Source organism: Physeter macrocephalus, chromosome 8 (assembly GCF_002837175.3).
Source record: "Physeter macrocephalus isolate SW-GA chromosome 8, ASM283717v5, whole genome shotgun sequence".
NCBI lineage: Eukaryota > Metazoa > Chordata > Mammalia > Artiodactyla > Physeteridae > Physeter > Physeter macrocephalus.
Window position 1 is genome coordinate 12,308,986 of NC_041221.1, and position 12,688 is coordinate 12,321,673.

Here is a 12,688-nt window from a genome sequence, read left to right on the forward strand (position 1 = left end):
AGAGTCTACCTCTCGAACAGTGACCGTTTTACTTCTTTCTTTCCAATTTGGATTCCTTTTATTTCTTTTTCTTTTCTGATTGCCACGCCTGGGACTTCCAATATTATGTTGAATAAAAGTGGTGAGAGTGGACATCCTTGTCTTGGTCCTGATCTTAGAGGAAATGCTTTTAGCTTTTTACCGTTGAGTATGGTGTTCAAGAGCCATAGACTTTTTGACGTAAACAACTTTATCAGTTTGTCCAGGTCTGTTTAATACGCACACAAGGAAAATGCACTTGTTCTATAATTTCTTTAAAAACGGCAAGTAAGGAGTAGATGCAGTAGCTGTAGAAGGAAAGAGAATCAAAAAGCCCTTCTGTTAAGGGACTTTCAGATCATTGGAGAGCAGACGATTCCCTTCCTGCTCCTCCAAGCTTTGCCCTACAGGCGATGTTTTGTTCTCAGACGCACTCTTGTCAAGGCTTATTTGGCCATTAGATTTCTCGTCTGTCAGATGCACAGGTTCCATTAGCATTGTTAGTGTCAAAATGTCTATTTTCAGCAAACGCTCTACTGGCAACCTTATCAGGATTAGACCCTTTGTCATATAGCGCATACTCTGCTTTGCTCTTTCATCCTCCAAGAAGTCCAGTAACTTCTACTTTACTTGGCTGTGTATTTCTACAAACTCTAATCCACACTTCTTTACTGGCATAATTTTCAACCATGCCTCTTTTTTCCTCTTCATTCGATGGCTCTGATTTACCTATTTCACACAAAATTCCCCTTGTCTAGTTCTAAACTGTTAAGGCCAGCGACTTTAACAGAAGCAGGGCAATGCCCAGTCGTTATGCATAGTAAGCATTACAACCGCAGGTCATCTAGGCTGTCCTTGACTGGCCCTGTGCTCTGTTCTTCTAGTGACACTTTTGGAGATGTCAGTAAGGGGTGTTGATCTTGGAGAGGCCACCACCATGACAATCAAACTCCAAGCCACTAGCAAGTAAAGCACTTCAAATGGATAGTTACAACTTCAGGCATTTTGTCAAACAAAATCTTTAGCTTCAGTATAATGGTGGCAATTTTCACAGACATTTTAATCTCTTCCCACAATGCTCTCCACTGAATCAAATGATGAAATTGCCCATCCCAGGGTCTTCTTCACTATTTTTGGCTCTGGAGAAATTTTGGAGCTCTCTTTGATGTTGGCAAGCCCATCTTCTTGTACTGGTATACAACTGCCTGAAAATCTTCTCTTCTTCCTGATAAACGTTCCCTTTCTGAGCAGCCAGTCCTTAATACCAGCTGACCTTGGCACCATTTCTCTAGCATGAAACTGATGAGCTCTGCACTTTTTTTTTAATGGCCTTAACCTCATTAACACTAACGGGCATCACAGTTCTCCCTGGAGACTTGTGTCCACAGGCATGAGCTGTGTTATCATTTCACACCCCTGAGTCCTCTTACAGACCACATTCATTTTCTTTAGGTTGCCCTCTGGCCCCTTGGTTCTGTGTTAGTCTCCCTAGAATTAGAAAGAATGCAGTTGGATTAGTCGCAGACTTTAACCAATTGCTCTCTAATTTTCAGAAGTGTACTTGGGGGTTATTTGGGGAAGAATCTAATCTGTTGTTTGGGGTATCATCTGATCTAGTTTGTCTCTGGTTCTCTTTTAATGAAGAAAGTGGGTACAGGAAATAGGCTAAACCAGATGTCACGACGTTATGTTCTCTTTCGCAATTTACACTGGGAAAAAGTTGTCAAGCTTTTCATATTTGGGGGGATAAACTTTAAACAACCCCTGCACCCAGAACTGTGGTCCATAGACATGGTGGGGGCCTGCGGTGGCCCGGAAGCTCACTCATTTCCCGTCTGTGTTCAGAACATGACAAATACCGTGGTGAGGACCACGCTGAGGAACGACCTGTCCCCAGAGGGCATCATCCACCACCTGAAGATCCTGAGCCCCATCCACTGTGCCTTCCAGAATGACCTCCTGACGTCATCAGGCTACACCCCGGAGTGGGGGTAAGTGCAGAGGTCTCTCCCCGATCCCCTGCAGCTCACGTTCCTCCCAGAACCATCACTTGGGGGTTTCTTTAGGGTTTTAATCACTTGAGGCCCCTTCTGAGAGACTGAACATACAAAAGGCAGCAGCCAAGACTTGATTAATAACTGCCAGCTTCCCTAGATTCGTCCCCATTTCCAGTTTAGAACCAACCAGGGAAAGCCAGATCTGTTCCCCTCGCCAGTCCCATAGGACGCCCCCATCAGGGCGCGCCTCTCTCCTCCTTTCCCCTGTGAAGCTCACCCCTCCTCTGCCTGCCTTTGAGTCTCCACCAAACTCTAGTGACCGGGGCTGGCCCCAGCTCTAGCCAGCTCAAAAAAAAAAATAGCCTTTCTTTTCTTGTTCTCATTTGGGTGGTCTTCTTTTAATTCCATCTTTCTTTGGAGTATTTGGGGGAGAAATGGGAACAGGAGGGTCACAGAAGCAGATCCACCCCAGCAAACGCTCCCTCTTGCAGGGTTTACACCGTCATTGAGGACCTCCATGGCGCTGGAAGTTTTGTCACTGAAATGCAGTTATTTATTGGAGACTCTCCTATTCCTCAAAATTATACCGTGTCTGCCAGTGATGACGTCAAGATTGAAGTAGGGCTCTATAAACAGAAAAGCAACCTCAAGGTGGTCCTGACCGAGTGCTGGGCGACGCCATCCAGCAACGCCAGGGACCCGGTCACGTTTGGTTTCATTAACAACAGGTAGGGGCTCAGGGGACACTGGGCGCCCACCCCCTCCGTGTAGCCTTCTTTGGACCCTCTGAATTTCCAGACACGCATGGATGCAGACCCGGGTTCTAGGTGGTGCCCTCAGGAGACCCTCCTCTTGGGAACTGGAGACCTAGCCATCCTTGCCTTCTTGGAGCCTAGTAGGGATGCTCCGTGTGCACTCAGGTGCACGGTAAGGAAACTCACCTGGGAACACGGACAGGAGGGCCAGTTTAGAACTAATGAGTCACTTTCTCTCTTCCCAGCTGCCCTATCCCCAATACACACACGAATGTGATTGAGAACGGGAACTCCAACAAGGCCCAGTTTAAGCTGAAAATCTTCTCCTTCATCAACAACTCCATAGTCTATCTGCACTGCAAACTCCGTATCTGCATGGAATCCCCTGGAACCACGTGCAAAATAGTAGGTGTTTTGCTGTTCTAAACCTCTGGCCTCATCCTCTTTGTTATGAGGAGGGTTGCTCTGTGGTCAGAAGTCCAGGGCCTGGGCATTTCTGGGGCCAGACTTCAGGGAGGAGGTGCTGGGCCATGCAGACTTGGCCCTTAAAAGACATGAAATGAGGTTTCAATGGTGGGCAGTCTTGGGTGGAGGACCAGTGTCGCTGGGTGGCTTACTTGAGTCCTTCCTTAGACCATACCATTCCACTGGCCATCGCCTCAGACCTTCCTTGTCATGGTGCTGTAATGCTTCTCCTCCAGGTGATCGAACGCCTATTTAGGTGTAAACATGTTATTTTAATTTGCAATTATTTTTAGCAAGTCGGTGGCACACTGCTGAATCCTAGCCACTAGGTTATTTAATCAGGTTTTTGTTCTCTCCCGTTCAGCATTTATGCTGGGATTATGAATAACTTTACATTCTCATTTCCTCAGAACTTTGAATTTGAAATGTGCTTTGCACTTCTGGGTTGGAGAGTTATTCTTCATCCACAGACAAGTATGTGAAGTGACTGTCATGTGTCATCTGTGTCTGGGGAAGGCATGGAGGGCTCTGTTGGCCTTTGGTTCAGCAACTGCATATTTCTCTCTCCTCTGGGGACACGTTTGTTCCTGTGCTCCTTACAAAACTTGGGCAGTTTTCCTGGGTGATCAGGGCCAAACATCAGTCAGAATGCACAGCAGAAGAAATCCAGTGAGCTCTGATTTTGCTGTCACTTTTTCTCAAACAGTAGGCCTTCTGGAACAATGGCAGGTAAGGAACACAGACTCCTGGTGCCTGCCCGCTGAGGGGCTCAGAACCTGTATCAGCCCCCTAGAAACCCTAGGGTGTTAATGACCACGACAGCTTTGACAAGGAGCTGCCGGTTCTCAAATTCTCTACACTATGAGCTTCACTCGTATTTCTTTCCAAGCTCCTCTAGGATGGGTGTTGTATTGGTTTCCTGGGGCTGCTGTAACGAAGAACCGCAGGCTGGGCAGCTTAAATAACATAAATCTATCCTCGCACAGTCTGGAGGCTGGAAGTCTGAGATCAAGGTGTCGTCGGCTGGGCCGTTCCTTGTGAGGCTGTGGGAGGATCTGTTCCAGGTCCAGCTCCCTGACTGATCGATGTCACCTTCTCCCTGTGTCTTCATGTGTCTTCCTTCTGTGCACATCTGTGTCTGTGTTCAAATGTCCTCTTTTTGCAAGAACACAGTCATACTGGATGAGGGCCCACCCTACTGACCTCATCTTAACTTGATCATCTGCAAAGACCCTATTTCCAAATAAGGTCACGTCCACAGGTACTGAGGTTAGGACTGCAACATCTTTTGGGGGACACAATGCACCCCACAGCAGGTGTATGGTAGACAGACTCTATCACGTCATTGAAACTTTTCATCAGGCCAAGGTGTTAAAAGGAGCAGGTGTCTGCTGCAGGCTGTGGAGAACAAAGGGTGACTCTGAGACGATGCCCGCAGGGGCCAAGGGGCCAGAGCTAGAAACTGGAGACAGCACAGAGGGCTACATCTTGCTTCCTCCAACCATCCTGCTGCCCAGCCCTCCCCCATCCAGTTGGGCACCCCGCCTGCACAGCCCCGAGGCCCAGGTAGTCCAGCCTCCCCGCTCCTCCTTCTCCCCTGACTGAGCTCATCCATCGTGACTGGACGTTTCCAGCAGGAAAGAACATGTACGAATCAGAGTATCAACCCTGATAGTGGGTACATTTCTCATAAACATTGTTCAACTAATTTGTACTTCTTCTCCTTTTAAAATTACAGAACTGCGATGACTTTCGGTCACTGAGAAATGGTGAGCCCTCTGCAACGCACCAGATGTCCTGGGGACCCCTGATTCGGTCCGAAGGTGAGCTGGTGACTTGGTTTAGACAACTAAACTTGGGTATTGATTCAGAAACTGCTAGCTGTCCCCAGATATCTGTTCTCTTCTCCCTCCATGATAATAGAACCCCCAGTTTTTAGGGGACAGGTGGCTGCCAGGAATAAAAACTATAATTCCCGACTGACCTCACAGCAAGAGTGGCCATAGGCGTGAGCTCTGGCTAATGAGATGCAAAAGAGAGTGTCAAGTGACAACTTTTTAAGGGTACCCACCCGGCTGCCGGACATTCAGGGGAGGCGGCTGGACCATCAGCACCCTGTGGGCAGGAGCCGGGTGCCCCAGGACACCATGGAGCAAAGCTGCAGGGCCAGACCTGGGCTCTGACCTCCAATTTTTATGCCAGAAAGAAATAAGCTTCCATTTTCTTTGTCGCTGCTATTTCGGGTTTTTCTCTTCCTTACAGCTAAACCTAATCCTAGTTGACTTTCCTTTCTTATTGCTTTTCTCCCTAATTTCGATGGCCCTCCCTGCCTCTCTATTTTCCCATACAGGAGCTTTTGGATGCAGGGGGTAAACGGGGATGGGTGTGCTAGCCAGGGCTTGGGAAGGGAGGTCTTCCTGGCCCGTGATATTCAGCTGCTGGCTCTCATCCAAAGGATTTGGGAAATTAAAAAAAAAATCACAGGTCCCAGGCCATGCCCCAGGCCAACCAACTCAATGTCTCTGGAGCTGGATTCCAGGCCCCGGTGTTTGCACTGGTCCTCGAAGGATCGCTGGCCTGGGTCCTGGGACAACGTGCTTTTGCTAGCCTCTTCATTGTCTTAAATGGCTGAGAACTGATTGATCTAATATGAAAGAGAAGGTATGTGAATTGCATTCTTATTTATAGGAACAGAACTTCTATTTATTCGTAGATATTACAGATAATGTCAAAACCAGAGTGGAAAAAACACTGGGTTTGGAGTCAGGAGGCCTGTGTTTAAATACAGGCTCTCATACTTCTGAGCTGTGTGGTCTTAGGGATATTCCTGAGTGTCCTGAGTGCCATCCATCCACTCACCTGCCCACTTATTCATTATCTCCTCTGACTACTGTATGTCAGGCACTGTGCTTTTTCTCTGCATCATAGGAGTTAGTACAACAGTCCTACATACCTGGCCAATAAGATTACAGTAAACAAAAATCCTCTGTGAGGCTAAAATTTGTGATGCTGGAGCTAGGTTGCCTGGAGACAAAACTTGGGTCTGACTTCGGGCGTATGCTGCGTTTGCCTCATTTTCCTCATCTATAAAATGGGGGCAACAATAATGATGATGGTGATTCCCAGTTCATACAGTGCCTTTTGTCCATAGAAATTACTGGTAAGTGTTATTTATTATCCTTCCTAACCGGTAGGGCACTTTACTAACACAGCCATTGCAGAGAACACCAAACACGATAAGAGGGTATAGACGGTCAAGCTCAATAACAAGGATTATAATTACTCATTTGGTTCATCATTCTTTCTCATTGCATTATTAGCTTTTTGGCTTCATAACTGTGTCATACAAAGATACAGAAAAATCATTTAGAAACATGGAATCTCTCAGCTGGTAGGCAGGTGATTACATTTTAATGGTGTGTAGTAACAGAAATACTGTTGGAGACACAGAGTGAAAAGAGGCCGGCAGACAAGTACCTCCGGGATTTTATCTCTGCCCCTCCCACTGGGTACCCACGACCTGTCCCCTGCTATCACATCACTTCTACTCCGGGGAAGAATGGGAACACTGGGAGATCTCAGGGAACATGTCCAAGCTCACACAGCTGTCACCTGGACAAGCTGCGCCTCTCCCAGCAGTTCCAGGCTTTTCCTAACCCTCCCACCCTTGGTCTCCAGGGGCTGCACTGGCTTCCTTTCCAGGGGTCAGTCCACCCCAGCCTTCACACCACGGGTGTTAGTTTTCTGGGGTTAGTGACACAGGAAACTAAGAACCATGAACTGGGTGGCTTAAAATAACAGAAAATACTCTCTTACGGTCTGGAGACCCAAGTCCAAGATCATGGCGTGGGCAGGGCTGGTTCCTTCCAAAGTCCCTGAGGGAGAATCCGTCCTAGGCCTCTCTCGCAGCTTCTGGTGGCTCTGCTCTGGCAGCCTGGGCTTGTGGCTGCATCCTGCCGGCCTCTGCCTCTGTATCACATGGCTTCTCCTGAAGGTCTCTGTCTTCTTACAAGGACACCAGTCATTGAATTAGGGGCCTCTTCTGCTTCAGTATAACTTAACTAAAGATGTCTGCAATGACCCTATTTCCAAAAAAGGTCACATTCTCAGGCCCTGGGGGTTAGGACTCAACATGCATGTTTTGGAGGGATACACTTCAACACATAACACTGTGTGTTGGCAATTTTAAGGCAGCATATCCAACTGGTAATCGTTCCTGAATCTGTGCTACCCACAAATCATATATCGGCACTGTAATTTTTGCACTTAATTTTTGGAAGTCATCCATGGCCATTTGCTTTATAGAGAGCACTATTTCTCACTCATTAGAGTTTTTTGTGTGAAGAGGTAGAGAATGTTTGAGATTACTGTCCGTGGGATCCTGAAATGTCCCAGTGGGAAGGGTCTGGAACAATTATTGAGGCAGCTCAGAAGTGAGGGGCCTGGGTGTCCCCAGAGAACAGCTGAGCTGGACCTCAGACCTCTGGAAGGACCTGGACCCTCTGGAAGGGGCCGGGGTCATACGTACCCTGCTCCTGGGTTATCGGCGTGCCGGGAGGTCCTCCATCACTTTCCCTCACCGAGATGCGTCCCCTTCACAAGGGCAGCGATAGGCTAGCGTCTTTGCAAAGAGATTGACCACATGCATCACCACCGAGATATCACAACAGCCCTGTGCGTGGTGCCGGCTGCTCTTGCTATCCTGGGGGAGGACCAGAGTCTTTTATTTAAGCATCTCGTCCATCATGGACTGACAGGTGGATACTATGATTAAGGAAATACCCCCACTGATGGCGCGGGTCACGTTGCGACACAGGCTCCCTCTCTATTTGTAAGCATTTCTCCTGGACCAGTAACCATTCCTGGACCGTGGTAACCAGTGGACGGCACTGGCCTGTGGACCCCACTAGGAGCAGCTCTGAGTCAGTGGCCAGTTAAGAGTGCTCGGCTGCAGGGAACAGAAACCCAGCTGGAGAGGCAGCGACCGAACAGGTTCGGTCATCTCTGTAGCTGCCGGTCTGGGGCTGGGGCTGGGCCCCACGGGGCCAACAAGGGGCCCTCTTCTGCCTTTCTGCTCCAGCATCCTCAGGGCAGACAGCCCCCCTTGTGCTCACAAGTCGGTCCCCTACATGAGGTACAGGAGGAGGGCGAAGGGTCCACTGTAGCACCCACTGGAGGATGGATTTAAGATCCAGCCATGAAGGAGTTGTCAGGAAGCTGGTGCCCCAGAGTCTGGAGGCCTCAGGTTCCTTGGGAGGTTGCAGCCACTCCAGCAACTGTCCCCAGTATCCCTATCCTGGTGTGGTCCTCCCGCTGGAGGAGGGGGTTGCCCGGTTCCAGCTGGCCCACCATCCAGGCAGTCTGGTGGAAGCCTCTTCTAGGCCATTGTTGGATCACTTTGGTGTCTGCAGTCGTCTGAGTCATGACTGGGAGACCCGGAGCAGCGGCCACTTCTGGAAACAGCCCCAGAAATGGAAAACGGGATCTCGAGTGTCCCTTGTCGTCCAGGAATGCTTTCCTACCCAGACCTTTCTGATAAGCTCCTGTGGTAAAATGGAGATAAAATTCACCTAATATAAAGTTAACCTTTTTAAAATAAATAATTGGGGGGAATTCAGCACATTCACCACCCTTCTCTAGTTTCAAAACATTTTCCTCACCCAAAGCAGCTCCGTGCCCACAGGAGGGAGTGACTCCCCAGCCCTTCCCCTGCCCCTGAAACTACCTAGGTTGGCTTCCTGTCTCTGGTTTCCCTAGAAACAGGGTCACGCGACGACGTGTGGTCCTTGGAGACTGTTGCCTGTCACTCAGCACGATGGATGCTTTCAAGGCTCATCCATGTCGTAACCTGTGGCCGAATCTCATTCCTTTTATGGCCCAATATTATTCCACCGGGTGGATGGACCACACGTTGTTTATTCATTCATCCTTTGATGGATTTGGGGGCTGTTTCCCCCTTTCGGCTGTTCTGGATATGCTGCTATGAGGCTGCGTGTATGAGTATTTATTGAGTCCCTGTTTTCAGCAATTTGGGGTCCAGGCTCTCCTGTGCTTTCTTGCCCCCCAGTCCGGGCAGGGCCGGCTTCCCGGTGCTGTGCAGTGTGTGGGCACAGTGTGTCTCTGTGCGGGGCACGCTGAGCGCTTTGCCCCGACCTGGAGAGCCTGTGGCTCCCGTGCGGCCTCCTCCTCTTGGCCAGTGATTATCCAGGACGTGGGCAGGCAGACCTGTCCTGGCTGCTGTGCTCTCCTGGGCTTGGGACGGGTACACGGGCACGCTGAACGTCTGACGCGTGAGAGCTTGCTCCTTCGCGGGTTCGTCCTGTCCCGAGCCCTCCGTCCAGGGGCCATGCTGGGGCCCCGCTGGGACCAGGCCGAGCTGCTTCGGGCAGACCTCCCACCTGTGCCTGTTTCATCCCTGCAGGAGAAGCTCCAGCTGCAAAGCCGGGCCTGGGAGCCAGTTACCTGGTCCTCATCCTGGTGGCCGCCTTTGCCTTGGTGGCGGGGCCAGCTGCCCTTCTCATCATGCGCTACCAGAGAATGACCGGAAAATACAACTTCAAAAGCCAGTCCGACAACTTCAGCTACCAGGTGTTCCACGAATAGGGAGCCCGGCTGCCCGCAGGTGGGTGAGGAGCGAGGCCCGTCTCGTCTGATGCACCAGTCCTGCCTTTGCCGCCAAGGGTGCCTGCACAGCGCGTCCCGCGGGGTTTGGCAAAGGGTAGATTTGTGGGTTTCAGCTTCTCGTGCCTGTGATACTGTGATTTATAATCAGAAATATATACTTGGTCTTCACCCACTGCTGCTGGCACAGAGCTCCTGAAACCCTTGGAATTTCCTAAGTGCTGAGGGCGGTAAAGGTGTTTTTGTTCTATTAGTGAGGTGACCTTTGGCCTGTGCCTTAGGGTGGGGGCCGGCTGCTGGGAGAGACTCTGCCGCGTGATTAGAGGGCTAGATGTGCTCTGCTGAGGCTCCAGGTAGGGGACGAACAGCGGTAACTTCAGTTCAACTTTCCTCTAATAATAAAGATAACAGCTGCCTTGGCGGGGTGCCTTCCAGTCTGGTTGGGGGCCCGCGAGGTTTGGTCACGAAGACCCTTCCACTTCCCCATCCGATTCCATCCTGCCCCCGTCGGGGGTCCTGTCATGCGGACATGCCCCGCAGTGGCCGGCCCAAGTCCCTGTCTCCTGCCTGGGTCAGCAGTGTCCCCAGCTGGGCCACCTTCCCCACGTTCAGCTCTTCATTCTCTCGAGATAACGGACCTTTGATACAACTCCTCAAAGTGTGGCAGTTCCTGGCCTCATCCCTTAAATGAGGAAAGGGGGCTCAGAGAGCTCAAGTGAATCACCCCCATCACACAGCAGAGGCGGGGTTACAGCACACTTCCCCACAAGGCAACATCCCTTTCTGGGTGACTTCAGCGTTGTCAGAGAAAGTGTCACCTCCTCCAGGGGCTGGTCCTGCAGACACTGGAAACGTGACGTCTTCACCCTGTCTCAGCCCCCTTTGCTCCGAGGACCCAAGAGCTCACGTGACTCCAGGGCCTCGGAGCCCTTACAGCCGGGATGGGAAGGGTTGGACCAGGGCCAATCACCTCCCTGCATAAAATCGCAAGGGAATTTCAGCAACTGTTACGTAATATTTAGAAAATGAATTCCAACAAGGAGGCCAACACTTGTCCTGGATAATTTCTAAGGAAATCTTGTGTGTTGGTGCCTCAGCCGTGCTGGATGGCCCCCTCCTTGAAATTAAAACACTAGAGGGAAAATAGGCCCCTTTTCTTTTCTTATTCTCCTGGGACTTCTGTCTTCCAAAGTAAAAAACATCTATATCTGGTTCTCAAGTTCCTGAAAAAATCTGCTTTTTGAACATCTCAAACAAATAAACATTCCCAAGGTGGGCAGTTGATACAGCCCCACTCGGTGATGAGCCCCGTGTCCGGGTGGGTGGTCCACAGATAGTGCAAGGGCACAAAGCCCCGAGGGTGTGGCCGTCCGGCTCAGGTGTGTGTACCTGTCTCATCTGACTGCTGACCAGCGGGAGCTGCACTCACCGGAGACCGGGGTCCCTGTGCCTCCTGGGATTCGCTGCCCTTTCATTTGGGCTCAATCTCTCACTATTCAGCAAGCACAGATGTCGTGTCCTGGGGGTCGGCGGTAACCTCTGCGACCCACTCTGGGCTTTCCAGCATCAACCCCACCTTTCCTGCTGCAGACTGACACAGGTGATCTCCTTCCCCACACAGGTAGCCGTGAATCAAGCTCCGGTCTTCACTCAAGCGTTGATGGCAGCCTGCTCTGTCCCTCATCCAGAGCCTGGATGAGCTCCAGAAGTGGTGAAAACACAGCCTCTGCCTGCCCCCAGGAGGCCCGTCCTCTGCCTGGGTCCCAGACAAGGCAGCACCAGGTGGGCGAGCGGAGCTGGTGGAGAAGCAGGCCAGGAGCTGGATGCCCAGAGCCTCAGACACAGGGATCTTCGAACCAAGCTCGAACGCAGCTCTACCGTCACACAATCGCCTCCACCACACAGAGCTCCCAGGCCCCTTACCACCCTAAGTGGTCCAGGCGGCCCTTCCTGGCTTTGCTCACCGTTGACATCTATCACCTACCACCCACCCACTCACCCACCCATCCAACCATCCATTTGACCCTCTGTCAAATATATAACATTTCACATTTTCGAAACTATTTGACAGTGCAGTTGAAGTTCTTTTAAAAATAGGCAAGTCATTGAAATTGGGTCATTTGTAGAGACGTGGATGGACCTAGAGACTGTCATACAGAGTAAGTCAGAAAGAGAAAAACAAATATTGCAAATTAATGCATATATGTGGAATCTAGAAAAATGGTACAGATGAACCGGTTTGCAAGGCAGAAATAGAGACACAGATGTAGAGAATAAACATATGGACACCAAGGGGGGAAAGCGGGGGTGGGCCGGTGGTAGTGGGGTGAATTGGGAGATTGGGATTGACATGTCTACACTGATATGTATAAAATAGATAACTAACAAGAACCTGTTGTATAAAAAAAATACAATTAGATAAAAAAATAAAAATAGGTGAGTCATAAAAATACTGCCAATGTGATTTTTAGTAGACATATAGACTCTTTAACGTTTGTCCTGCATTACTAGGATATTGCTTTTATTTACACAGCAGTGACTCAAAAGGCACTCTATTAATATGAAAATTTTTATAGGAAGTAGAAATAACATTACATATATCCTTATTTTATATTGTTCCAAGCACTTTCACAGATATTAAAATAAATAATTTTACCGAGGGTGAGGCATTATTTACCCACTCTGCATAATGGGAAACCGGAGAAGGAATGGGTGAGTTATTTACATAAGTTCACAAAATGAGTTCATGAGGAAATAGGTCTGGAATCTAAGTATTTTAGTCTAGAATTTTCTTCTTTACACCATGCTAACTGATAATGCTTTTCACTTTAT

At 49.6% G+C, this 12,688-nt stretch overlaps 1 protein-coding gene across 1 annotated transcript in view; it reads left to right on the forward strand.

The window, feature by feature from the left end:
• The window catches only part of UMODL1 (uromodulin like 1), a 60,263-nt gene extending 50,425 nt beyond the window's left edge, over positions 1 to 9,838 (forward strand). Inside the window, exons 20-24 of the mRNA XM_028493170.1 lie at positions 1,864 to 2,009; positions 2,507 to 2,743; positions 3,016 to 3,175; positions 4,974 to 5,058; positions 9,657 to 9,838. Of these exons, the coding sequence (XP_028348971.1) occupies positions 1,864 to 2,009; positions 2,507 to 2,743; positions 3,016 to 3,175; positions 4,974 to 5,058; positions 9,657 to 9,838 (810 nt within the window). The remainder of the gene's footprint in view (positions 1 to 1,863; positions 2,010 to 2,506; positions 2,744 to 3,015; positions 3,176 to 4,973; positions 5,059 to 9,656) is intronic.
• Positions 9,839 to 12,688: the final 2,850 nt, after the last annotated feature.